The sequence below is a fragment of the Anolis sagrei genome, chromosome 12 (assembly GCF_037176765.1).
Source record: "Anolis sagrei isolate rAnoSag1 chromosome 12, rAnoSag1.mat, whole genome shotgun sequence".
Lineage (NCBI taxonomy): Eukaryota > Metazoa > Chordata > Lepidosauria > Squamata > Dactyloidae > Anolis > Anolis sagrei.
The window spans coordinates 20561525-20589374 of NC_090032.1; the positions used below are offsets into that span (position 1 = coordinate 20561525).

The 27850-nt window shown below is 46.2% G+C and overlaps 1 protein-coding gene across 1 annotated transcript in view; it reads right to left on the reverse strand.

Moving 5' to 3' along the window:
* Nucleotides 1–512: 512 nt before the first annotated feature.
* PPP2R5B (protein phosphatase 2 regulatory subunit B'beta) overlaps nucleotides 513–27850 on the reverse strand; it is a 40078-nt gene continuing 12740 nt past the window's right edge. The window contains exons 4-15 of the mRNA XM_067472553.1: nucleotides 26140–26336; nucleotides 20451–20552; nucleotides 16764–16856; nucleotides 14154–14284; nucleotides 13784–13843; nucleotides 10489–10597; nucleotides 9236–9289; nucleotides 9035–9085; nucleotides 6879–6998; nucleotides 3789–3916; nucleotides 3538–3639; nucleotides 513–742 (exon numbers count right to left, since the gene is read on the reverse strand). Of these exons, the coding sequence (XP_067328654.1) occupies nucleotides 595–742; nucleotides 3538–3639; nucleotides 3789–3916; nucleotides 6879–6998; nucleotides 9035–9085; nucleotides 9236–9289; nucleotides 10489–10597; nucleotides 13784–13843; nucleotides 14154–14284; nucleotides 16764–16856; nucleotides 20451–20552; nucleotides 26140–26336 (1295 nt within the window). The 3' untranslated portion in view covers nucleotides 513–594. The remainder of the gene's footprint in view (nucleotides 743–3537; nucleotides 3640–3788; nucleotides 3917–6878; nucleotides 6999–9034; nucleotides 9086–9235; nucleotides 9290–10488; nucleotides 10598–13783; nucleotides 13844–14153; nucleotides 14285–16763; nucleotides 16857–20450; nucleotides 20553–26139; nucleotides 26337–27850) is intronic.

Consider the following 27850-nt stretch of genomic DNA (forward strand, 5'->3'; position numbering starts at 1 on the left):
GAAGGAAAAGGGTTTCCCCGCGGATACGGAGGAAAACGTCATTCCGTATCCGCGGCTAGAGAACACACTCGCCATTGCGGGGAGAGAGACCACTATATTCACTATATTTCCTTCCCATCTGCAAAAGTCTTCGGCCCGTTGCTTTGTCTCTCTGCTGCCCCCCCCCACCCCCACCCCAATAAAGAGACACCCATTTTGGATCAGGAGGTCGGTCTATTGCTTTAGATTGCCATCCTCTTCCCCACCTATACAGTGGATTATTTTCCCCTTATGGTTCCCCTAAATCCCATTAAGGGAAGGACCGATCCAATTCGACATGTTCCCCCCTGCTCAAATGGAAGAAAAAGGGCTCCCCGCGGATACGGAGGAAAACGTCCCCGCGGATACGGAGGAAAACGTCATTCCGTATCCGCGGCTAGAGAACACGCCAGAGATCCCACGATATTCCACCTAAGGGAGCAAAGGGGAGAGGTTTGGCAAAGGCCAATGTATGGGGGGGGGAGGCATACTATGGGGGTGCTGCCTCCCTCCGGCTCTCTCTTTGGGGAGGGAGGGGGCTTCCGGGGAAGGAGGGAGGGAGGGAGGGAGGGGCCCCTAGCTGGCCCCCCCGCTCTGCACAACCAGGTTGTGTTGCAGGTTGAGCCGGTTCATCTTGGCCTCCTCCAGTCCTTGCAGCTTCCGCAGCTGCAGCTCGTCCAGTTGCCGCCAGAGCTCCTGCCGCTCCTTCTCCTTCTTTAGTTCCCTGGCAAAGGAAGGAAGAGAAGGCAAGGGTGACGTCACTTGTCTCAGGAGTATTGACAATTAACGAGGTATTTTTAATTACAAAAATACGGGTTAAATGGATGACATGATCTCGCAAAAGCTGCAGTTCTATATAAGCAGGTGTGCCTGTAGCTTAGTAGCAGTCAGTCTGAGGGAAACCTCAGTGGGAGCGAGGTCTCAGTCTGTGAGAAGGCCTCACAGTGTGAGATAGGCCTTAGTCTGAGAGGTAGGCCTCACAGTGTGAGGTAGGCCTTAGTCTATGACAGTGTATCTCAATCTGGGGGTCCCTCAATGGGAGAAAGGTCTCGGTCTGTGAGAAGGCCTCACAGTGTGAGATAGGCCTTAGTCTATGACAGGGGTCACGACCCCTGGGGGGGTTGCAACGAGGTGTCAGCGGGGTTAAATTGATGTCATGACTCAGCAAAGCGCTGCAGTTCTATATAAGCAGGTGTGCCTAGAGCTTAGTAGCAGTCGGTCTGAGGGAAACCTCAGTGGGAGAAAGGTCTCAGTCTGTGAGAAGGCCTCACAGTGTGAGATAGGCCTTAGTTTGAGAGGTAGGCCTCAAAGTGTGAGGTAGGCCTTAGTCTATGACAGTGTCATGACTCAGCAAAAACTGCAGTTCTATATAAGCAGGTGTGCCTGTAGCTTAGTAGCAGTCAGTCTGAGGGAAACCTCAGTGGGAGAGAGGTCTCAGTCTGTGAGAAGGCCTCACAGTGTGAGATAGGCCTTAGTCTGAGAGGTAGGCCTCAAAGTGTGAGGTAGGCCTTAGTCTATGACAGTGTCATGACTCAGCAAAAACTGCAGTTCTATTTAAGCAAGTGTGCCTGTAGCTTAGTAGCAGTCAGTCTGAGGGAAACCTCAGTGGGAGAGAGGTCTCAGTCTGTGAGAAGGCCTCACAGTGTGAGATAGGCCTTAGTCTGAGAGGTAGGCCTCACAGTGTGAGGTAGGCCTTAGTCTATGACAGTGTATCTCAACCTGGGGGTCGCGACCCCTGGGGGGTTGCAACGAGGTGTCAGCGGGGTTAAATGGATGTCATGACTCAGCAAAAGCTGCAGTTCGATATAAGCAGGTGTGCCTGTAGCTTAGTAGCAGTCAGTCTGAGGGAAACCTCAGTGGGAGAGAGATCTCAGTCTGTGAGAAGGCCTCACAGTGTGAGTTAGGCCTTAGTTTGTGAGGTAGGCCTCACAGTGTGTGGTAGGCCTTAGTCTATGACAGTGTTTCTCAACCTGGGGGGTCACAGGCCCTGGGGGGGTTGCAACGAGGTGTCAGCGGGGTTAAATGGATGTCATGACTCAGCAAAGCGCTGCAGTTCTGTATAAGCAAATGTGCCTGTTGCTTAGTAGCAGTTGGTCTGAGGGAAACCTCAGTGGGAGAAAGGTCTCAGTCTCTGAGAAGGCCTTACAGTGTGAGATAGGCCTTAGTTTCTGAGGTAGGCCTCACAGTGTGAGGTAGGCCTTAGTCTATGACAGTGTATCTCAACCTGGGGGTCGCGGCCCCCGGGGGGGTTGTGAGGCGGTGTCAGCGGGGTCGCCAAAGACCATCAGAAAACACACTAATTTCTGTTGGTCATGGGTGTTCCGTGGTAACAATTAACAAGGTATTTTTAATTACAAAAATGCGAGTCAAGCATTGAAAGAGTTAAATGGATGCCATGACTCAGCAAAAGCTGCAGTTCTATGTAAGCAGGTGTGCCTATAGCTTAGTAGAAGTCAGTCTGAGGGAAACCTCAGTGGGAGAGAGGTCTCAGTCTGTGAGAAGGCCTCACAGTGTGAGATAGGCCTTAGTCTGAGAGGTAGGCCTCACAGTGTGAGGTAGGCCTTAGTCTATGACAGTGTATCTCAATCTGGGGGTCACGACCCCTGGGGGGGTTGCAACGAGGTGTCAGCGAGGTTAAATGGATGTCATGACTCAGCAAAAGCTGCAGTTCGATATAAGCAGGTGTGCCTGTAGCTTAGTAGCAGTTGGTCTGAGGGAAACCTCAGTGGGAGAGAGGTCTCAGTCTGTGAGAAGGGCTCACAGTGTGAGATAGGCCTTAGTTTGTGAGGTAAGCCTCAAAGTGTGAGGTAGGCCTTAGTCTATGACAGTGTATCTCAACCTGGGGGTCGCGGCCCCTGGGGGGGTTGTGAGGAGAGGTCAGCGGGGTCGCCAAAGACCATCAGAAAACACAGTAATTTCTGTTGGTCATGGGGGTTCTGCTTCATAACTGGAAGAGCAGTCTGATTGGTCGATGAAATTAGAGGGAGGTGCTTAGCAACTGGAGATGGGCAAAGCCAGCGGGAAAGTAAGAGCGAATGCAACCAGAGGCTTGTTGGTTTGAAGTTAGGAGTTTGGTGTTTGAAGAGTTAGTTAGAAGTTTTGAAGAGGAAGGAAGGAAGAGTTTTGGGGACTGTTGTTAAAAGATATCTCTTTGAGGAAAATAGTTAAAGCCTTCAGGGAGAAGGAGCAATAAACATAATAGGCCTCTATAGTGTTTAGAGTGCTGGCGTGGAAAGAGGATTCAAAAGGTTCAAAACAACCTGTTTGTATTCCTGTGTATGGAACATATCTTCACATCTCGCTCAAATCTCAGGTCTTGTTTGTTTGTTACTCCTTTTGTGTATGAGATATGAGGCTGGAAAGAGATGGAGGGTCTCTGAAATGGCAAGAGTTGGGAGCATAGCTCTCAGTGCCAATCCATGCGTCTTGCCTCCCTCCAGCATCAGTAATGTGAGGTTGGCCGAAATCTCCTGTGTAAATAAAACAGGGGCTTTGATCCCAGCTCACACTCGCACTTACTGCTGTTTCTCCACCTTGTAGGAGGCTGTGAGTTCGTCGAAGAGCTTCCCGTTCATCTCCATGAAGGTCTTGAGGACGTTGTAGACCAGGGAGACGATGGTCCTAAGAAAGGAGAGTGGTGACGAAGAGAAGAAGTGAGTGCCATAGGCTTTACTGGCTTAAACTGGTTTTGCTTCATTGTCCAGATGGGATACCATCACTTTAGGCTCATTGGTATCATGTAACCTACAATGCCCCAATCGTGAACTCACGGGTTCCAGTGTTCCTTGGAGACGCGGTAGAGCGTGCCAAAGATGGTGGGCAGTACGGTGTGGCAGTTGTCCTCCACTAGACTCAAAATGTACTCGTTGTTCCAGAAATACAGAGCCCGCTCTGCAACCTGAGGAGCAGCACACAAAGAAAACAGCTAAGACTCATTGTAAGGGGGGAGTGAAGAAGAAGGAGGTGAAGAATTCATGGACTGTAATTAAAAGTTGCCGAACTGCTGACATCGATGACTTGTGACAACTTTTGGTGGAAAAACAATGTATTTACATTATCGGAGACAATGGCTCTTTAAGTTAAGGAAATGTTTACACGGTTCCTTATGTCAACACAAGGTTCCTTACGTTTACCAACACCAATTAAGGAGAGTCAACATCTGCCCGGAACTAAGATAAAGCTAGGATGTTTCGGGACAGAAGAACATCTATCATTCATTTACAATTTTGGAACAACATCAGCAAGAAATGTTAAGTTAAGGAAATGTTTACAAGGTTCCTTATGTCAACACAAGGCTCCTTACGTTTACCAACACCAATTAAGGAGAGTCAACATCTGCCCGGAACTAAGATAAAGCTAGGATGTTTCGGGACAGAATAACATCTATCATTCATTTACAATTTTGGAACAACATCAGCAAGAAATGTTAAGTTAAGGAAATGTTTACAAGGTTCCTTATGCCAACACAAGGCTCCTTACGTTCACCAAAACCAATTAAGGAGAGTCAACATCTGCCCGGAACTGAGATGAAGTTGGATCTCAGTTCAGGACAGAATAACATCTATCATTCATTTACAATTTTGGAACAACATCAGCAAGAAATATTAAGGAAATGTTTACAAGGTTCCTTATGCCAACACAAGGCTCCTTACGTTCACCAAAACCAATTAAGGAGAGTCAACATCTGCCCGGAACTAAGATAAAGCTAGGATGTTTTGGGACAGAATAACATCTATCATTCATTTACAATTTTGGAACAACATCAGCAAGAGATATTGCTATATAAGAGACCTCATTACAATCCAAAAATTGTGGCAGACAGCAATGGGCTGCTGTGCTGTTCACCCGCCCGAGGTGCCTCATGAAGATTCACAAGGCCACATTCCTGGTAGAGGCCCTCAACAGTCTTTCTCTGAGAAACTGCCTTCTGAAGATGAATTGTCAGGTGCAAAATATTTCTATCTTTTGCTTTCTATGTTTACAAGGTTCCTTATGGCAACACAAGGCTCCTTACGTTCACCAAAACCAATTAAGGAGAGTCAACATCTGCCCGGAACTGAGATGAAGCTAGGATGTTTCAGGACAGAATAACATCTATCATTCATTTACAACTTCGGAACAACATCAGCAAGAAATATTGCTATATAAGAGACCTTATTACAATCCAAAAATTGTGTCTTATGAAGACTCACAAAGTCACATTACTGAGAGACCCGATAATACAACAAACAATTTGAACCCATCTCAATTGGCTTCTGACATGATAAACTACAAGAAGGATAAACTACAAGAAGGAAGAATTCATGGACTGTAATTAAAAGTTGCTGAACTGCTGACATTGATGACCTGTGACAACTTTAGGTGGAAAAACAATGTATTTACATTATCAGAGACAATGGCTCTTTAACTATAGAAATGTTTACAAGGTTCCTTATGTTAACACAAGACTCCTTACGTTTACTAACACCAATTAAGGAGAGTCAACATCTGCCCGGAACTGGGATGAAACCAGGATGTTTCAGGCTTGAAAAATACCCATCATTTATGACTTTGGAACAACATCAGCAAGAAATATTGCTATATAAGAGACCTTATTACAATCCAAAAATTGTGGCAGACAGCAATGGGCTGCTGTGCTCTTCACCCGCCCGAGGTGTCTCATGAAGATTCACAAGGCCACATTCCTGGCAGAGGCCCTCCACAGTCTTTCTCTGAGAAACCGCCTTCTGAAGATGAATTGTCAGGTGCAACATTTAATGAGAGTGAAGATAGAAAGCAAGACTTTTGTAAACACAGACAGAATACGTTATGAATAACTTTTCCAATGTGGGAAAGTTATTCATAACTATATTCTCAATTGGCTTCTGACATGACAAACTACAAGAAGGATGTGAAGAATTCATGGACTGTAATTAAAAGTTGCCGAACTGCTGACATTGATGACCTGTGACAACTTTTGGTGGAAAAACAATGTATTTACATTATCGGAGACAATGGCTCTTTAAGTTAAGGAAATGTTTACAAGGTTCCTTATGTCAACACAGGGCTCCTTATGTTCACCAAAACCAATTAAGGAGAGTCAACATCTGCCTGGAACATAGATAAAGCTAGGATGTTTCGGGACAGAATAACATCTATCATTCATTTACAACTTCGGAACAACATCAGCAAGAAATATTGCTATATAAGAGACCTTATTACAATCCAAAAATTGTGGCAGACAGCAATGGGCTGCTGTGCTGTTCACCCGCTCGAGGTGTCTCATGAAGACACACAAAGTCACATTACTGAGAGACCCGATAATGCAACAAACAATTTGAACCCATCTCAATTGGCTTCTGACATGATAAACTACAAGAAGGATGTGAAGAATTCATGGACTGTAATTAAAAGTTGCTGAACTGCTGACATTGATGACTTGTGACAACTTTAGGTGGAAAAACAATGTATTTACATTATCGGAGACAATGGCTCTTTAAGTTAAGGAAATGTTTACAAGGTTCCTTATGTCAACACAAGGCTCCTTACGTTCACCAAAACCAATTAAGGAGAGTCAACATCTGCCCGGAAATGAGATAAAGCTAGGATGTTTTGGGACAGAATAACATCTATCATTCATTTACAACTTTGGAAAAACATCAGCAAGAAATATTGCTATATAAGAGACCTTATTACAATTCAAAAATTGTGGCAGACAGCAATGGGCTTCTGTGCTGTTCACCTGCCCGTGTTGATTCACAAGGTCACATTCCTGGCAGATGCCCCAATGTGGGAAAGTTATTCATAACATAACTGTATTCTCAATTGGCTTCTGACGTGATAAATAAACAAACAAATCTTCCTGCCTCCCCCAAAGTCACCTGGAAATGGGGGCTGGCAATGCATCGGGCCACTTGCTTGAAGAGCGGCTCCTGGATCTTCACGAATTGGGAAGGTTCGATGACATCCAAGATCTCCTCGATCTCTCCTAAGAACATCACCTGGATGGGGCCAAGAGAAGAGAAATGGGAATGAAGGACAAGGACTCGAACCTCATTTTATTTCTCGTGTCAGGGCAACCAGTCAATTGTATTACATTTCTAACAGAACAAAACAAACAAACAGATAATATACAAAATTTGCAAGCTTGGTAGTTGATTCAATGTCCTTTAACCAGTATCTGTCCCCTTGGAGTGCCTCTGGTGTTGCCGCAAGAAGGTCCTCCATTGCGCATGTGGTAGGGCTCAGGTTGCATTGCAACAGGTGGTCAGTGGTTGGCTCTTCTCCGCACTCGCACGTCGAGGATTCCACTTTGTGGCCCCATTTCTTGAGGTTGGCTCTGCATCTCGTGGTGCCAGAGCACAGTCTGTTCAGCGCCTTCCAAGTTGCCCAGTCTTCTGTGTGCCCAGGAGGGAGTCTCTCATTTGGTATCAGCCATGGATTTGAGCCTGCCACTATTGGACTCTCGCTTGCTGAGGTGTTCCAGCGAGTGTCTCTGTAGATCTTAGAAAACTATTTCGTGATTTAAGTCATTGACGTGCTGGCTGATACCCAAACAGGGGATGAGCTGGAGATGTCTCTGCCTTGGTCCTTTCACTATTGGCTGCTACTTCCTGGCGGATGTCAGGTGGTGCAATACCGGCAAAGCAGTGTAATTTCTCCAGTGGTGTAGGACGCAGACACCCCGTGATAATGCGGCATGTCTCATTAAGAGCCACATCTACTGTTTGAGCGTGGTGAGATGTGTTCCACACTGGGCATGCGTACTCAGCAGCAGAGTAGCACAGCGCAAGGGTAGATGTCTTTACTGTGTCTGGTTGTGATCCCCAGGTTGTGCCAGTCAGCTTTCATATGATATTGTTTCTAGCGCCCACTTTTTGCTTGATGTTCAGGCAGTGCTTCTTGTAGGTCAGAGCACGGTCCAGAGTGACTCCCGAGGATTTGGGTGTCCTGCAATGCTCCAGTGGGATTCCTTCCCAGGTCATAATCCTCAGAGCTCGGGATGCTTGTCTGTTCTTAAGGTGAAAGGCACATGTCTGTGTTTTAGATGGATTAGGGATCAGCTGGTTTTCCCTGTAGTAGGCAGTAAGAGCACCTAGAGCTTTGGAGAGCTTCTGTTCAACCATATCAAAGCTCCCTGCTTGAGCGGTGATGGCATGATCATTGGCATAGATGAAACTCTCTGTCCCTTCTGGCAGTGGCTGGTCATTTGTGTAGATGTTGAACATGGATGGAGCAAGCACGCTCCTCTGAGGCAGGCCGTTCTTCTGTTTCCACCATCTGCTTCTCTGGCCCTGGAACTCAACAAAAAAGCTCCTGTTTTGTAGCAGGTTTCCTATGAGGCGGGTGAGGTGGTCGTCCTTTGTGATACTATACATTTTTCTCAGGAGGAGGCGGTGGTTCACAGTATCACACAGAGCCCCCATGACCCACTCTACATCCTGCTGCAGTTTGGAGGAGGTGGTCCATGGATGATGGGACTTGCAGTACCTTCACTCACTTCCTGAGACCACTGTGACCCTCATCCAATGACCAATAAAGACCAAACTTGACACACAGAGCCCCCATGACCCACTCTACATCCTGCTGCAGTTTGAAGGAGTTGGTCCATGGATGATGGGACTTGCAGTACCTTCACTCACTTCCTGAGACCACTGTGACCCCCATCCAATTACCGATAAAGACCAAACTTGACACACAGAGCCCCCATGACCCACTCTACATCCTGCTGCAGTTTGGAAGAGGGCAGACTATGGATGATGGAACTTGCAGTACCTTCACTCACTTCCTGAGACCACTGCAACCTTCATCCAATGACAAATAAAGACCAAAGTTGACACACAGAGCCCCCATGACCCACTCTACATCCTGGTGCAGTTTGAAGGAGGTGGTCCATGGGTAATGGGACTTCACCTTCACTCACTTCCTGAGACCACTGTGATCCTCATCCAATGACCAATAAAGACCAAACTTGACAAGAAGTATTGAGATAAGAGAAAGGTAATGTATCTCAATCAATCAATAGGTATTGCCGTACCTCCTTTTGGGTGCAGGTCTTTGGCCAGTATTTCAGTAGACCACGGATCACCTGGAAAGATGGATGAGGATAGGAGGGGGACGAGGGAGAGAAAGCAAAATGGTCAGAAAGCCGGATTACAGAACACCAACTGCCTTAAAAACACTCATCTTTGTGTTTTTTAGTATTTGTAGCTGTTCAGACACATCCGCAAAAACTCACGTGTTCGGTCAACGTGGCATCTTTCTCCAGGAACTGAACGACGCAGTAAGCGAGCTGAAAAAAAAAAGAGAGGAAAAATTCATTTCTCATTTCACTAATAGCGAGAATAAGGAACACTGGGATGTCTGTGGTGGAGGAAACACATATAATCTAGGATGAAGTTTTCACAGAATAAAATATTTTATTTGGGTGGTGGGCAGTGTGGTGTTGGTGGAGGACATTGGTAGGGCTCTTGGACATGTTTACGCTGGGATGTCTGTGGTGGAGGAAACACATATAATCTGGGATGGAACTCTCCCTGTATGAAAGCCTTCACTTGGGTGGTGGGCAGTCTGGTGTTGGTGGAGGACATTGTCAGGGCTCTTGGACAGGTTTAAACTGGGATGTCTGTGGTGGAGGAAACTCATACAATCTAGGATGAAATTGTCCCCAAATGAAAGACTTCTCCTGAGTGGTGGGCAATCTGGTGTTGGTGGAGGACATTGTCCCATGTTTATACTGAGATGTCTGTGGTGGAGGAAGCACATATAACCTAAAATGAAGTTGTCACAGAATAAAATATTTCATTTGGGTGGTGGGCAGTGTGTTGTTGGTGGAGGACATTGGCAGGGCTCTTGGACATGTTTACACTGGGATGTCTGTGGTGGAGGAAGCACATACAATCTAGGATGGAACTCCCTGTATGAAAGCCTTCACTTGGGTGGTGGGCAGTGTGGTGTTGGTGGAGGACATTGGCAGGGCTCTTGGCCATGTTTACACTGGGATGTCTGTGGTGGAGGAAGCACATATAACCTAGATTGAAGTTGTCACAGAATAAAAGATTTCATTTGGGTGGTGGGCAGTGTGTTGGTGGAGGACATTGGCAGGGCTCTTGGACATGTTTACACTGGGATGTCTGTGGTGGAGGAAATACATATAATCTAGGATGAAATTGCCCCCGAATAAAAGACTTCCCTTGAGTGGTGGGCAGTGTGGTATTGGTGGAGGACATTGGCAGGACTCTTGGACATATTTACACTGGGATATCGGTGGTGGAGGAAACACATACAATCTAGGATGGAATTGTCCCTGAATGATTCTCTCCCATAGACAGAACTTCTTACTCCATCTATAACCCATCATGGGCCAGCCATTGTTGGCACTCTGTTTGATAGAAATGCAGTGTCCGTCACCCCATTGTGCATTGCGGTGTGGAAAAATACAGTTCTAATAGACATGTGGTCACAGCACATTCCACTTCTTCTCGGACTCACCTGGGCATGGAATATCGAGAGGGATTTCACCGAATGCAGCGGAATCAGGACTCGCACCAGGAATTGCTTGTGTTCTGTCTTCAAAGGCAAGGCGAACCCATTGATTATGCTGGGGAAGGAGAGGAAAGGAAATCCGATCAGACCTGAGGGCATTCCTTTCCCCAATGGATCCAGAAGTCCCACTGTATATTTTTATTTTTTATTGGCCAGGTAGTGAAAGAAAATAGGTTTCACGTCTATGGTGTGTGTAACAACCGGTGGAAATCATTCTTTTTAATAAGGTTTGCAGTTATCTATAGTTTGCTGATGACCAAAGAGTTTTATCTATGCTGACGATCATGCCACCACCACCCAAATTTGCTGTCGTTTGCTGATACCACAGTAGGTTCGGAAATGCATCCCTAGGGATATATGACTTGTATGATACTATAACTCCCAGCCCTTCTCCCGAGAAAAAATTATAATATCACAAAAGATGACCACCTTGCCCATTTTATAGGAAATCTGCTACAAAACAGGAGCTTTTTTGTTGGGTTCCTGGGCCAGAGAAGCAGATGACGGAAGCAGAAGAGCCTGCCTCAAGGGAGTGTGCTTACTCCATCAATGTTCAACATTGACACAAATGACCAGCCATTGCCAGAAGGGACAGAGTTTAATCTATGCTGACGATCATGCCATCACCACCCAAGTTTGCTATCGTTTGCTGATACCGCAGTAGGTTCCGAAATGCATCCCTAGGGATATGGGACTTGTATGGTACAATACTTTGAGAACTATAACTCCCGACCCTTCTCCTGAGAAAAAATTATAATATCACAAAGGATGACCACCTCGCCCGTTTCATAGGAAATCTGCTACAGAACAGGAGCTTTTTTGTTGAGTTCCAGGGCCAGAGAAGCAGATGGCAGTAACGGAAGAACAGCCTGTCTCAGGGGAGCGTGCTTGCTCCATCCATGTTTAACGTTGACACAAATGACCAGCCATTGCCAGAAAGGACAAAGAGTTTAATCTATGCTGACGATCATGCCATCACCATCCAAGTTTGCTGTCGTTTGCTGATACCACAATAGGTTCAGAAATGCAACCCTAGGGATATGGGACTTGTATGGTACAATACTTTGAGAACTATAACTCCCAGCCCTTCTCCTGAGAAAAAATTATAATATCACAAAAGATGACCACTTCACCCATTTCATAGGAAATCTGCTACAAAACAGGAGCTTTTTTGTTGGGTTCCTGGGCCAGAGAAGCAGATGGCGGAAATAGAAGAGCCTGCCTCAAGGGAGTGTGCTTACTCCATCAATGTTTAACTTTTACACAAATGACCAGCCACTGCCAGAAGGGACGGAGAGTTTAATCTATGCTGACGATCATGCCATCACCACCCAAGTTTGCTGTAGTTTGCTGTTACCAGAATAGGTCAGGAATGCATCCCTAGGGATATGGGACTTGTATGGTACAATACTTTGAGAACTATAACTCCCAGCCCTTCTCCTGAGAAAAAAATACTATCACAAAGGATGATCACCTCACCAGTTTCATAGAAAATCTGCTACAAAACAGGAGCTTTTTTGTTGAGTTCCAGGGCCAGAGAAGCAGATGGCGGAAACAGAAGAACGGCCTGCCTCAAGGGAGTGTGCTTCCTCCATCAATGTTCAACATTTACACAAATGACCAGCCACTGCCAGAGGGACAGAGTTTAATCTACGCTGACGATCATGCCATCACCATTTTGAAATGGTTGAACAGAAATGGTTGAACAGAAGCTCTCCAAAGCTTTAGGTGGTCTTACTGCCTATTACAGGGAAAACTAGCTTGCTCCATCAATGTTTAACATTTACACAAATGACCAGCCATTGCCAGAAGGGACAGAGAGTTTAATCTATGCTGATGATCATGCCATCACCACTCAAGTTTGCTGTCGTTTGCTGATACCACATTAGGTTCGGAAATGCATCCCTAGGGATATATGACTTGTATGGTACAATACTTTGAGAACTATAACACCCAGCCCTTCTCCTGAGAAAAAAATACTATCACAAAGGATGATCACCTCACCCGCTTCATAGGAAACCTGCTACAAAACAGGAGCTTTTTTGTTGAGTTCCAGGGCCAGAGAAGCAGATGGCGGAAACAGAAGAACGGCCTGCCTCAGGGGAGTGTGCTTGCTCCATCCATGTTCAACATTTACACAAATGACCAGCCACTGCCAGAAGGGACAGAGTTTAATCTACGCTGATGATCATGCCATCACCATTTTGAAATGGTTGAACAGAAATGATTGAACAGAAGCTCTCCAAAGCTTTAGGTGCTCTTACTACCTATTACAGGGAAAACCAACTGATTCCTATACCATCTAAAATGCAGACATGTGCTTTTCACCTTAAGAACAGACAAGCATCTCGAGCTCTGAGGATGACCTGGGAAGGAATCCCACTGGAGCATTGCAGTGCACCCAAATCCCTGGGAGTCACTCTGGACCGTGCTCTCACCTACAAGAAGCACTGCTTGAATATCAAGCAATATGTGGGTGCTAGAAACAATATCATACGAAAGATCACTGGCATAACCTGGGAGTCACAACCAGACACAGTGAAGGCATCTGTTCTTGTGCTTGTCCACTCTGCTGCTGAGTACGCACACCCAGTGTGGAATACATATCACCACGCTAAAACAGTGCATATGGCTATTAATGAGATATGCCACATTATCACAGAATGTCTATGAAGAAATTCTCTTTAACCGGTATTGCATCACCTGACATCTGTCAGGAAGTAGCAGCCAATAATGATAGGACCAAGGCAGTGACATCTCCGGCCCATCCTCTGTTTGAATGTCACCCAGCATGCGAATGCCCTAAATCAAGAAAGAGCTTCCTAAGATCTGCAGAGATACTCGCAGGAACACCTCAGCAAGCAAGAGTCCAAAACTGGCAGGCAAAAACCCAGTGGCTGAGACCAGATGACAGAAGATTGGACAACTGGGAGACCGCTGAATAGGCTGCGCTCTGGCACCACAAGAAGTCAATAAGAGCACCTAAAGCTTCAGAGAGCTTCTGTTCAACCATTTCAAAGCTCCCTGCTTGAGTGATGATGACACGATCGTCAGCATAGATGAAACTCTCTATCCCTTCTGACAGCCACGAGTTGCAGGGGCAGTCTTCAGAAATGAGGCTACAGAGCAGAGTCCATGACTCGTGAATGGGGAGATGAGCAAACTTTGTGTTTAACCGTACCCTCAATTTGCTTCTGACACGATAAATAAAGCCCGCCAAATAGTGCTGAAAGTTTATTACCTTCCCAAGATTTCTAGCAGTTCTGCGACACCATTGAAATGCTCTGTCTCGTAGATAAATCTGGCAGCAGAAATAGGAAACAAAGGAATAATCTCATTATTGTCCTTGTCACATTTGCATGTTTTCGAACTGCTAGGTTGGCAGAAGCTGGGGCTAACAGCGGGAGCTCAACCCGCTCCCCGGATTTGAACTGGTGACTTTTCAATCAGCAAGTTCAGCAGCTCAGTGCTGTAACCAACTGCGCCACCGGGGGCTCCTTTTTCAATGTTATTCCCTGTTTTTGTTGTTTTTCCGACTGATTGTTTTTCTTGGGTGCCGTATAAATAATGTCAATGGACTCAATACAGCAAATAAATGTTACAGAACTCACCGCAAAAAGATGTTGTTGCACTGCTTACGGATGTATGCCCGCAGGCCGAGGAACTTGCCATAGACACGGTGGAGGATGGTCTTGAGGTATTCGCGCTCCCGGGGGTCCTCGCTGTCAAAAAGCTCTAATAGCTGGAGAAACGGGACAAAAAAAGTCAGCAAAAGAACCCTGAAAAATAGAAGGATATTTTGTTTGGACGGCATTGTATGGGTCTACACCAGTGGTTCCCAACCTGTGGGATGTGGCCTACTGGTGGGCCACAAGACCTAAAATAAGATCTGTGTCCGCGGGTGCGAGCTGCTGTTGGAGGAGAGAGAGAGAGAAGAAAAGGGAGAGAAGGAAGGAAGGAAGGAAGGAAGGAAGGAAGGAAGGAAGGAAGGAGAGGGACAGAAAGGAAAGGAAAGGAAAGGAAGGAAGGAAGGAAGGAAGGAGGGAAGGGGAGAGAAAAACTAAGGAAGGAGAGGGAGAGAAGGAAAAGGAAGGAAGGAGGGAGGGAGGGAGAGGGAGAAAAGGGAAGGAAGGAAAGGAAGGAAGGAAGGAAGGAAGGAAGGAAGGAAGGGGAGAGAATGAAGGATGGAAGGATAGAAGGAGAAGGAGAGAAGGAAAAGGAAGGAAGGAAGGATGGAAGGAAGGAAGGAAGGAAGAGGAGAGAAAAACTAAGGAAGGAGAGGGAGAGAAGGAAAAGGAAGGAAGGAAGGAAGGAGGGAGGGAGAGGGAGAAAAGGGAAAGAAGGAAGGAAGGAAGGAAGGAGAGGAAGACAAGGAAAGGAAGGAAGGAAGGAAGGAAGGAAAGAAGGAAGGAAGGAAAGAAGGAAGGAAAGAAGGAAGGAGAGGGGCAGAAAGGGAAGGGAATGGAAGGGAACAGAAGGGAACGGAAGGGAAGGAAGGAAGGAAAGGAAGAGAAAAAATTATGGAAGGAGAGAAGGAAAAGAAAGGAAGGGGGAGGGAGAGGGAGAGAAGGGAACGAAGGAAGGTAGGAAGGGGAGAGAAAGGATGGAAGGATAGAAGGAGAGGGAGAGAAGGAAAAGGAAGGAAGGGAGGGAGGAAGGAAGGAAGGAAGGAAGGAAGGAAGGAAGGAAGGGGAAAGAAAGAAGGATGGAAGGATAGAAGGAGAGGGAGAGAATGAAAAGAAAAAGGAAGGATGGATGGAAGCAGAGGGACAGAAGGAAAGGAAGGGAGGAAGGAGAGGGAGAGAAGGAAAAGGAAGGAAGGAAGGCAGGAAGGAAGGAAGGAGGGGGAGAGAAAGAAGGATGGAAGGATAGAAGGAGAGGGAGAGAAGGAAAAAGAAGGAAGAAAGGAATGAAGGGGAGAGAAAGGATGGAAGGATAGAAGGAGAGGGAGAGAAGGAAAAGGAAGGAAGGGAGGGAGGGAGGGAGGAAGGAAGGAAGGAAGGAAGGAAGGAAGGGGAGAGAAAGAAGGATGGAAGGATAGAAGGAGAGGGAGAGAATGAAAAGAAAAAGGAAGGATGGATGGAAGGAGAGGGACAGAAGGAAAGGAAGGGAGGAAGGAGAGGGAGAGAAGGAAAAGGGAGGAAGGAAGGAAGGAAGGAAGGAAGGAGGGGGAGAGAAAGAAGGATGGAAGGATAGAAGGAGAGGGAGAGAAGGAAAAGGAAGGAAGGGAGGGAGGGAGGGAGGAAGGAAGGAAGGAAGGAAGGAAGGAAGGAAGGGGAAAGAAAGAAGGATGGAAGGATAGAAGGAGAGGGAGAGAATGAAAAGAAAAAGGAAGGATGGATGGAAGCAGAGGGACAGAAGGAAAGGAAGGGAGGAAGGAGAGGGAGAGAAGGAAAAGGAAGGAAGGAAGGCAGGAAGGAAGGAAGGAGGGGGAGAGAAAGAAGGATGGAAGGATAGAAGGAGAGGGAGAGAAGGAAAAAGAAGGAAGAAAGGAATGAAGGGGAGAGAAAGGATGGAAGGATAGAAGGAGAGGGAGAGAAGGAAAAGGAAGGAAGGGAGGGAGGGAGGGAGGAAGGAAGGAAGGAAGGAAGGAAGGAAGGAAGGAAGGAAGGAAGGAAGGGGAGAGAAAGAAGGATGGAAGGATAGAAGGAGAGGGAGAGAATGAAAAGAAAAAGGAAGGATGGATGGAAGGAGAGGGACAGAAGGAAAGGAAGGGAGGAAGGAGAGGGAGAGAAGGAAAAGGGAGGAAGGAAGGAAGGAAGGAAGGAAGGAAGGAAGGAAGGAAGGAAAGGAAGAGAAGGAAAGGAGGGAAGGAGAGGGAGATAAAGAATTATGGAAGGAAAGGGAGAGAAGGAAAGATGGAAGGAGAGGGAGAGAAGGAAAGAAGGAAGGAAGGAAGGAAGGAAGGAAGGAAGGAAGGAAGGAAGGAAGGAAGGAGAGGTAGAGAAGGAAAAGAAAAAGGAAGGACGGATAGAAGGAGACGGACAGAAGGAAAAGGTAGGTAGGAAGGAGGAAAAGAAGCCAGCACCGTTGCTCGCGCCTTCTCGCAGTTTCCCTGGCGGCGTTGGATCTACACTGTTCCAGTAACACAGATCAAACTATAATGTAGTCCAAGCTGCCTTATGCGGAACTCAAGAGCCAGCCAAGGAAAGCGAGGGATTTGTCATTCTCTGACTCGCCGTGAATGCGAATCCCACCGCCCACCCGCCTTCCGCTCTTACCAGCAAGACGAACTTCTGGTCGATGTAACGCTTGGCAACCGAGGGCTGGAAGTCTGGACTCTCGAGGAAGCGGAGGAAAAATTCATATACAAGCTGGAGGGAGAAACAGATGGGAGTCGGAAGACACAGATTTAGTTCCTTTGGAGACATCCGTCCTTCCCGTTTATCACCCAAGGTAAATCTGAGAAAAGTTACTTTGGCAACTTTGCCCTGGATGTGCCAAGGTTGTGCCACATTCATTGGAGACATTGACAGGCATCCCAGTGTGCCATACTCTCTCCATTGGTGTGGAACTAATCAGCAACTAGATTTTACGTGTTTCCTCCACCACAGACATCCCAGTGTTTCTTACTCTCTCCATTGGTGTGGAACTAATCAGCAACTAGATGTTACGTGTTTCCTCCACCACAGACATCCCAGTGTTTCTTACTCTCTCCATTGGTGTGGAACTAATCAGCAACTAGATTTTACGTGTTTCCTCCATCACAGACGTCCCAGTGTTTCTTACTCTCTCCATTGGTGTGGAACTAATCAGCAACTAGATTTTACGTGTTTCCTCCACCACAGACATCCCAGTGTGTCTTACTCTCTCCATTGGTGTGGAACTAATCAGCAACTAGATTTTACGTGTTTCCTCCATCACAGACATCCCAGTGTTTCTTACTCTCTCCATTGGTGTGGAACTAATCAGCAACTAGATTTTACGTGTTTCCTCCACCACAGACATCCCAGTGTTTCTTACTCTCTCCATTGGTGTGGAACTAATCAGCAACTAGATGTTACGTGTTTCCTCCACCACAGACATCCCAGTGTGTCTTACTCTCTCCATTGGTGTGGAACTAATCAGCAACTAGATTTTACGTGTTTCCTCCATCACAGACATCCCAGTGTTTCTTACTCTCTCCATTGGTGTAGAACTAATCAGCAACTAGATTTTACGTGTTTCCTCCATCACAGACATCCCAGTGTTTCTTACTCTCTCCATTGGTGTGGAACTAATCAGCAACTAGATGTTACGTGTTTCCTCCATCACAGACATCCCAGTGTTTCTTACTCTCTCCATTGGTGTGGAACTAATCAGCAACTAGATTTTACGTGTTTCCTCCACCACAGACATCCCAGTGTGTCATCCTCTCTCCATTGGTGTGGAACTAATCAGCAACTAGATTTTACGTGTTTCCTCCACCACAGACATCCCAGTGTTTCTTACTCTCTCCATTGGTGTGGAACTAATCAGCAACTAGATTTTACATGTTTCCTCCACCACAGACATCCCAGTGTTTCTTACTCTCTCCATTGGTGTGGAACTTGCAAGACCCGGCCCACTGCCTCTCCCTTAACCCTTTCCTACTCTTTTCTGCAAGGCACAACAAACAGAGCAGAACTAATCAGCAACTAGATTTTACGTGTTTCCTCCACCACAGGCATCCCAGTGTTCCTTACTCTCTCCATTGGTGTGGAACTTGCAAGACCCCGCCCACTGCCTCTCCCTTAACTCTTTCCTACTCATTTCTGCAGGGCACAACAAACAGAGCAGAACTAATCAGCAACTAGATTTTACGTGTTTCCTCCACCACAGACATCCCAGTGTTTCTTACTCTCTCCATTGGTGTGGAACTTGCAAGACCCCTCCCACTACCTCTCTCTCAACCCTTTCCTACTCTTTTCTGCCGGGCACAGCAAACAGAGCAGAACTAATCAGCAACTAGAATTCATGTGTTTCCTCCACCACAGACATCCCAGTGTTTCTTACTCTCTCCATTGGTGTGGAATTTGCAAGACACCGCCCACTGCCTCTCCCTTAACCCTTTCTTACTCTTTACTGCAGGGCACAACAAACAGAGCAGAACTAATCAGCAACTACACTTTACACGTTTCCTCCTCCACAGACATCCCAGTGCTTCTTTCTCTCGCCATTGGTGTGGAATTTGCAAGACCCCACCCACTGCCTCTCCCTTAACCTTTTCCTATTCTTTTCTGCGGGGCACAACAAACAGAACAGAACTAATCAGCAACTACACTTTACATGTTTCCTCCACCACAGACATCCCAGTGTTTCTTACTCTCTACATTGGTGTGAATTTTGCAAGACCCCGCCCACTGCCACTCCCTTAACCCTTTCCTACTATTTTCTGCAGGGCACAACAAACAGAGCAGACCTTAATCAGCTACTAGATTGTATGGGTTTCCTCCACCACAGACATCCCAGTGTTTCTTTATTCATTCTGCACAACAAAAAACTGACTTTCTCAAATAACCCGGGCAATGCTGGGTACCCAAAATAGTAATAGTACTTTATTTATATTCTGCTCTATCTCTCCAAGGAAACTCAGAGCGGATTACAGAATACATATTTCTGTCGTGAGTCCCTTTGGGGAGATAGGGAGGAATATAAATGTTTTATTTATTATTAATATTACTATTATTATTAAATTATTATTATTATTATTATTATTATTAAAGGAAGGAAGGAGAGAGGGAGAGGATGGACGGAAGGTGGGAGAGGGACAGAAGGAAAAGGGAGGGAGGGAGGAAGGAGAGGGAGAGAAGGAAAGGAAGGAAAGAAAGAAGGGAGGAAGGAAGGAAGGAAGGATGGAAGGAGTGGGAGAGAAGGAAAGGAAGGAGGGAAGGAGGGAAGGAAGGAGAGGGAGAGAAAGGAAAAAACGAAGGACAGATGGAATAAGAGGGACAGAAGGAAAAGGGAGGAAGGAAGGAAGGAAGGAAGGAAGGAGTGGGAGAGAAGGAAAGGAAGAAGGAAGGGAGGAGGGAGAGGGAGAGAAGGAAGGAAGGAAAAGGAAGGAAGGAAGGAGAGAGGGAGGGAAGGAAAGGAAGGAAGGAAAGAAGGAAGGAAGGAGAGGGAGAGAAAGAATTATGAAATGAGAGGGAGAGAAGGAAAAGAAAAAAAAGGATGGATGGATGGAAGGAGGGAGAGGGACAGAAGGAAAAGGAAGGAAGGAAGGAAGGAAGGAAGGAAGGAAGGAAGGAGAGGGATAGAAGGAAAAGGAAGGAAGGAAAGAGTGGGAGAGAAGGAAAGGAAGGAAGGAAAGAAGAAAGGAAGGAGGGTGAGAGAAGAAAAAGAAAAAAGGAAGGATGAATGGAAGGAGAGGGACAGAAGGAAAAGGAAGGAAAAGGAAGGAAGGAGAGGGAGAGAAGGAAAGGAAGGAAGGAAGGAAGGAAGGAGAGGGAGAGAAAGAAAAGGAAAAAGGAAAGATGGATGGAAGGAGAGAGACAGAAGGAAAAGGAAGGAAGGAAGGAAGGAAAAGGAAGGAAGGAAGGAAGGAGAGGGAGGGAAAAAATTATGGAGGGAGAGGGAGAGAAGGAAAAGAAAAAAGGAAGGATGGATGGAAAGAGTGCGAGAGAAGGAAAAGGAAGGATGGAAGGAAAGAAGGAAGGGAGGAGGGAGGGAGAGGGAGAGAAGGAAAGGAAGGAAAGAAGGGAAGAAGGAAAGGAAGGTAGGAAGGAAGGAAGGAAGGCAATAATTTATGGCAAACATTCAATGCTGTTATACAATTACCGACAAAGACAGACACTACACAGACAGAGGCAAAGGCTTCCTTTCTCCACCTCCGGCATCTATAGAGATGGAGAGGGGGAAGCCTTTGCCTCAGTCTGTGTAGTGTCTGTCTTTGTCGTCCTGGAAGTAAACTGTTTTCTTCCAAGGTCACACTTTCCTGCTTTGGGTCTTACCTGGAGGTGGGGCCAAGAGGGTTCCAAATTGGGCTCATCCTCTTCAGGGTCAAATTCAGGGTTTTCACTGGGTGGAAGCGTCCGGAAAATGTTGACCGAGATCTGGAGAGAAAAGCAGGAAGGGTCAGCCAGGGCTTTGAAGTCTGCACTCATTGACCCATGATTATGGTATCCTGGGAGTTGTAGCTTCACAAGGCTTTTCGCCGACTTGAAGGGAGATGTCGACTCTAAGCTGGAATGTGTCCAGAGGAGGACGACTAAAATGACCAAGGGTCTGGAGAACAAGCCCTATGAGGAGCGGCGTAAAGAGTCGTGGGAGGGGTTTGGGAGGAATGAACCTTCCTTTCTGGGAGTTGTAGTTCACCCACAATCAGGGAAATGGTGATCTCCACCAATGATAGACCTGGACCAAACTTGGCACACAGAACCCCCCATGACTGATCCAACCCTCTATGAGGGGACATAGAGGGAGTTGTAGTTCACCCTGCAGCCAGAGACCACACTGAACCCCACCCATGATACATAAGAAGGGACATAGAGGGAGTTGTAGTTCACCCTGCAGCCAGAGAGCACACTGAACCTCACCCACGATACATAACAGGGGACATAGAGGGAGTTGTAGTTCACCCTGCAGCCAGAGACCACACTGAACCCCACCCACGATACATAAGAGGGGACATAGAGGGAGTTGTAGTTCACCCTGCAGCCAGAGAGCACACTGAACCCCACCCACGATACATAAGAGGGGACATAGAGGGAGTTGTAGTTCACCCTGCAGCCAGAGAGCACACTGAACCCCACCCACGATACATAAGAGGGGACATAGAGGGAGTTGTAGTTCACCCTGCAGCCAGAGAGCACACTGGACCCCACCCACGATACATAAGAGGGGACATAGAGGGAGTTGTAGTTCACCCTGCAGCCAGAGAGCACACTGGACCCCACCCACGATACATAAGAGGGGACATAGAGGGAGTTGTAGTTCACCCTGCAGCCAGAGAGCACACTGGACCCCACCCACGATACATAAGAGGGGACATAGAGGGAGTTGTAGTCCACCCTGCAGCCAGAGAGCACACTGGACCCCACCCACGATACATAAGAGGGGACATAGAGGGAGTTGTAGTTCACCCTGCAGCCAGAGAGCACACTGAACCCCACCCACGATACATAAGAGGGGACATAGAGGGAGTTGTAGTTCACCCTGCAGCCAGAGAGCACACTGAACCCCACCCACGATACATAAGAGGGGACATAGAGGGAGTTGTAGTTCACCCTGCAGCCAGAGAGCACACTGAACCCCACCCACGATACATAAGAGGGGACATAGAGGGAGTTGTAGTTCACCCTGCAGCCAGGGAGCACACTGAACCCCACCCACGATACATAAGAGGGGACATAGAGGGAGTTGTAGTCCACCCTGCAGCCAGAGAGCACACTGAACCCCACCCACGATACATAAGAGGGGACATAGAGGGAGTTGTAGTCCACCCTGCAGCCAGAGAGCACACTGAGCCCCACCCACGATACATAAGAGGGGACATAGAGGGAGTTGTAGTTCACCCTGCAGCCAGAGAGCACACTGAACCCCACCCACGATACATAAGAGGGGACATAGAGGGAGGTGTAGTTCACCCTGCAGCCAGAGAGCACACTGAACCCCACCCACGATACATAAGAGGGGACATAGAGGGAGTTGTAGTTCACCCTGCAGCCAGAGAGCACACTGGACCCCACCCACGATACATAAGAGGGGACATAGAGGGAGTTGTAGTTCACCCTGCAGCCAGAGAGCACACTGAACCCCACCCACGATACATAAGAGGGGACATAGAGGGAGTTGTAGTTCACCCTGCAGCCAGAGAGCACCCTGAACCCCACCCACGATACATAAGAGGGGACATAGAGGGAGTTGTAGTTCACCCTGCAGCCAGAGAGCACACTGAACCCCACCCACGATACATAAGAGGGGACATAGAGGGAGTTGTAGTCCACCCTGCAGCCAGAGAGCACACTGAGCCCCACCCACGATACATAAGAGGGGACATAGAGGGAGTTGTAGTTCACCCTGCAGCCAGAGAGCACCCTGAACCCCACCCACGATACATAAGAGGGGACATAGAGGGAGTTGTAGTTCACCCTGCAGCCAGAGAGCACACTGGACCCCACCCACGATACATAAGAGGGGACATAGAGGGAGTTGTAGTTCACCCTGCAGCCAGAGAGCACACTGAACCCCACCCACGATACATAAGAGGGGACATAGAGGGAGTTGTAGTTCACCCTGCAGCCAGAGAGCACACTGAACCCCACCCACGATACATAAGAGGGGACATAGAGGGAGTTGTAGTTCACCCTGCAGCCAGAGAGCACACTGGACCCCACCCACGATACATAAGAGGGGACATAGAGGGAGTTGTAGTTCACCCTGCAGCCAGAGAGCACACTGAACCCCACCCACGATACATAAGAGGGGACATAGAGGGAGTTGTAGTTCACCCTGCAGCCAGAGAGCACCCTGAACCCCACCCACGATACATAAGAGGGGACATAGAGGGAGTTGTAGTTCACCCTGCAGCCAGAGAGCACACTGAACCCCACCCACGATACATAAGAGGGGACATAGAGGGAGTTGTAGTCCACCCTGCAGCCAGAGAGCACACTGAGCCCCACCCACGATACATAAGAGGGGACATAGAGGGAGTTGTAGTTCACCCTGCAGCCAGAGAGCACACTGAACCCCACCCACGATACATAAGAGGGGACATAGAGGGAGTTGTAGTTCACCCTGCAGCCAGAGAGCACACTGGACCCCACCCACGATACATAAGAGGGGACATAGAGGGAGTTGTAGTTCACCCTGCAGCCAGAGAGCACACTGGACCCCACCCACGATACATAAGAGGGGACATAGAGGGAGTTGTAGTTCACCCTGCAGCCAGAGAGCACACTGAACCCCACCCACGATACATAAGAGGGGACATAGAGGGAGTTGTAGTTCACCCTGCAGCCAGAGAGCACCCTGAACCCCACCCACGATACATAACAAACTTTAAGCACTGATGGAGATTTTCGGGTGAACCTGGCCTGATGGGAGTTGTAGTTCACCCACAACCTTATGCATTGTGTACAATTAACAAATTGACTTTTTCAAATAACCCAGGCAACACTGGGGACCCAAGATAGTAATAGTAATAATAGTAATAATAGTAATAATAGTAATAATAATAATAGTAATAATAGTAATAATAATAGTAATAATAGTAATAATAGTAATAATAATAGTAATAATAATAGTAATAATAATAGTAATAATAGTAATAATAATAATAGTAATAATAGTAATAATAGTAGTAATAATAGTAGTAATAATAGTAGTAATAATAGTAATAATAATAGTAATAATAATAGTAATAATAGTAATAATAATAGTAATAATAATGATAGTAATGATAGTAATAATAGTAATAATAATAGTAATAATAGTAATAATAGTAGTAATAATAGTAGTAATAGTAGTAATAATAGTAGTAATAATAGTAGTAATAATAGTAATAATAGTAATAATAATAGTAATAATAGTCATAATAGTCATAATAATAGTCATAATAGTAATAATAATAGTAATAATAGTAATAATAATAGTAATAATAATAGTAATAATAGTAATAATAATTTAATGGAGTGCCAACAGTCCATGATATTCATCACGGAGTAAACCACGATGCAAATCCCAAGCTTGCAGAATCATACACACACACACACACACACACACACGAGAAGGACCAGGAGACCCCTGTGCAAAGTGTAGTTTCCCATGAGAATGTCCCTGAGTAGTGTGGGGATGATAGTGTACTCCCTGAATTGTTACTAGAGAGTTCCTAGGATTTGGGGCTTGAAAACAACTCGGCACCTGGCCCAGCTTCAAAACTTAATGAGCAAATAGATAGGCGGCAGGAGATTAGTCAAAACAGGCAGACCGAACAGTGGCTTCGGCGGTCTGTCAGGATCCGACAGAAAAAGATAAGGGAATCTCAATTAAAGCAAAACCAATTTCTGAATAACTGGAATAGCTTAATGGAGGGATAAAAGTTCCAAGTCTGGGAAATATAGTCAGATGAAGCATCATTTGGAAGCAAGTGAAGTTCTCGTCCTTGTTTCGTGGAATTGGGAGATTCTTGTCTTAAGTATTTCTTGTTCCATGGTTTGGATTCTTGGATTGTATGAATGCCTGCTCATGCCTTGGATGAATCTTTCCTGTATTCCTGAATTATATTAGAGAAGTGTGGACTTTGTTTACCCTGAACTTTACCCTAAGCTATTTTTGCTCCTGCCTATCTTTTTACTTAATTGGTTTTACCTATTCCTTTAAAGTGCTTTTTACTTGGCTGCTTTTTAATTATCGTCAATAAAAGGATTGTTTTCCAATCAACGGTGTGGTGTTTATAGTCAGAGGGCTTTTCCCGTCCTGGAGTGCAACATGGACTTAATGTCAGGGTAAAACCTTTATCTTTACCTTCTTATACCTTTGTCTACGCCGATGATCATGCCATCACCACCCAAGCAGGGAGCTTTGAAATGGTCGAACAGAAGCTCTCCGATGCTTTAGGTGCTCTTACTGCCTATTACAAGGAAAACCAGTGGATTCCTAATCCATCTATGCTGACGATCATGCCATCAACACCCAAGCAGGGAGCTTTGAAATGGTTGAACAGAAGCTCCCTGAAGCTTTTGGTGTTGTTGCTACCTCTTACAAGGAAAACCAGTGGATTCCTAATCCATCTATGCTAACGATCATGCCATCAACACCCAAGCAGGGAGCTTTGAAATGGTTGAACAGAAGCTCTCCGATGCTTTAGGTGCTCTTACTGCCTCTTACAAGGAAAACCAGCTGATTCCTAATCCATCTATGCTGACGATCGTGTCATCACCACTCAAGCAGGGAGCTTTGAAATGGTCGAACAGAAGCTATCTGAAGCTTTAGGTGCTCTTACTGCCTATTACAAGGAAAACCAGTGGATTCCTAATCCATCTATGCTGACGATCATGTCATCACCACTCAAGTAGGGAACTTTGAAATGGTCAAACAGAAGCTCTCTGAAGCTTTAGGTGGTCTTACTGTCTATTACAAGGAAAACCAGCTGATTCGTAAACCATCTATGCTGACGATCATGTCATCACCACTCGAGTAGGGAGCTTTGAAATGGTCAAACGGAAGCTCTCTGAAGCTTTAGGTGGTCTTACTGCCTATTACAAGGAAACCCAGCTGATTCCAAATCTATCTATGCTGATGATCGTGCCATCATCGCCCAAGCAGGGAGCTTTGAAATGGTCGAACAGAAGCTCTCTGAAGCTTTAGGTGGTCTTACTTCCTATTGCAAGGAAAACCCAGCTGTTTCCAAATCTATCTATGCTGACGATCGTGCCATCACCACCCAAGCAGGGAGCTTTGAAATGGTTGAACATAAGCTCTCTGAAGCCTTAGTTGCTCTTACTGCCTATGAAATCCAGACCGGACTGAATGTCGGATAAGCCCGACATTCAGCGGTCCCACCTTCCGACTTCCTGCCCCTGAAGGTCAACGAATCCAACTCTGTTCTGCAATGTGGGAAGACATCATCCAAACCCTCCTGACAGATGACCACCCAGCTTCTGCTGGAAAACCCCCAGAGACTTTGCCGAGACTCACCATCTTGATGATTTCAGGGTAGAGCGGCTCGATGAGGATGCCCCGGTTGGTGGCCACACACTCCACCAGTTCATTCAAGGCGGCCCTCTTGATCTCCTTGCCCTTCAGGTCGGCCACGCAGTCGAGGAAATCGAAGAGAATGGAGCATTGCTGGAGTTTCTTGCAGAGGAGGTCGTGGAGCTCCGAAACCGGGGCATCTGGAATGGGAGTCGGGAGAAGAGACAAGTGGGCATCCCTGTTGGCTCATGTTTGACTCCTAGTCCCTTTCACCTGTGCCTATATTTGCACATTGTGCCTATATTTGCATTTTGTGCATATATTTGCATATCGTGCATATATTTGCATATTGTGTGTATATATGCATATTGTGCCTATATTTGCATATTTTGACTATATTTGCATATTGTGCCTATATTTGTATATTGTGTGTATATTTGCATATTGTGCCTATATTTGCATATTGTGACTATATTTGCATATTATGCCTATATTTATATATTGTGTGTATATATGCATATTGTGCATATATTTGCATATTGTGCTTATATTTGCATATCGTGCATATATTTGCATATTGTGTGTATATATGCATATTGTGCCTGTATCTGCATATTGTGCCTATATTTGCATATTGTGTCTATATTTGCATATCGTACATAAATTTGCATATCGTGCATAAATTTGCATATCGTGCCTATATTTGCATATTGTGCCTATATTTGCATATTTTACCTATATTTGCATATTGTGCATATATTTGCATATTGTGCATATATTTGCATATTGTGTGTATATATGCATATTGTGCCTGTATCTGCATATTGTACCTATATTTGTATATTGTGTGTATATATGCATATTGTGCCTATATTTGCATATTGTGCCTATTGTGCCTATATTTGTATATTGTGTGTATATATGCATATTGTGCATATATTTGCATATTGCGCCTATATTTGCATAAGGTAAATGTCTGACTCTGGGGTGTGGTGCTCATTTCCATTTCTAAGCCGAAGAGCCAGCGTTGTCCATAGACACCTCCAAGGTCATGTGGCCGACATGACTGCATGGAGCGCCGTTACCTTCCCACCGGAGCAGTACCTATTGCTCTACTCACATTTGCATGTTTTCGAACTGCTAGGTTGGCAGAAGCTAGGGCTGACAACGGAAGCTCACGCCGCTCCCCGGAATCGAACCTGCGACCTTTCGATCAACAAGCTCAGCAGCTCAGTGCTTTAACCCACTGCGCCACCGGGGGCTTGTGCATATATTTGCATATTGTGCATATATTTGCATATTGTGCATAAATTTGCATATTGTGCATATATTTGCACATCTGTGCTTTTCACATTTAAATCGTGGCCTCGAACCACATTGGCTTTGGAAAGGGCTGCTATCCAAGGTCCTGAACCAGATCGACCCCCATGGGTTCAGCACCTTGGATAGCTCTGCCTTTCTTAATGGACCACGTTCTTACCAGAAGCAATTGCATTATTAACGTTGGCTCCCGGTTGCGAGTCCCTTCTACATTATTAACGCAGGCCGATCGCTGTCAGGACTTTCTGTATTTTAATTTACCTTAAAATAGCCACAACGGAGGAAGGAAACGGAAGAGTTGCAATTCGTTTAGTCGTTCCAATCGTGACCTAGACCGGGCCTGGGCAAACTTGGGCCCTCCCTCCACGTGTTTTGGACTTCAACTCCCATAGTT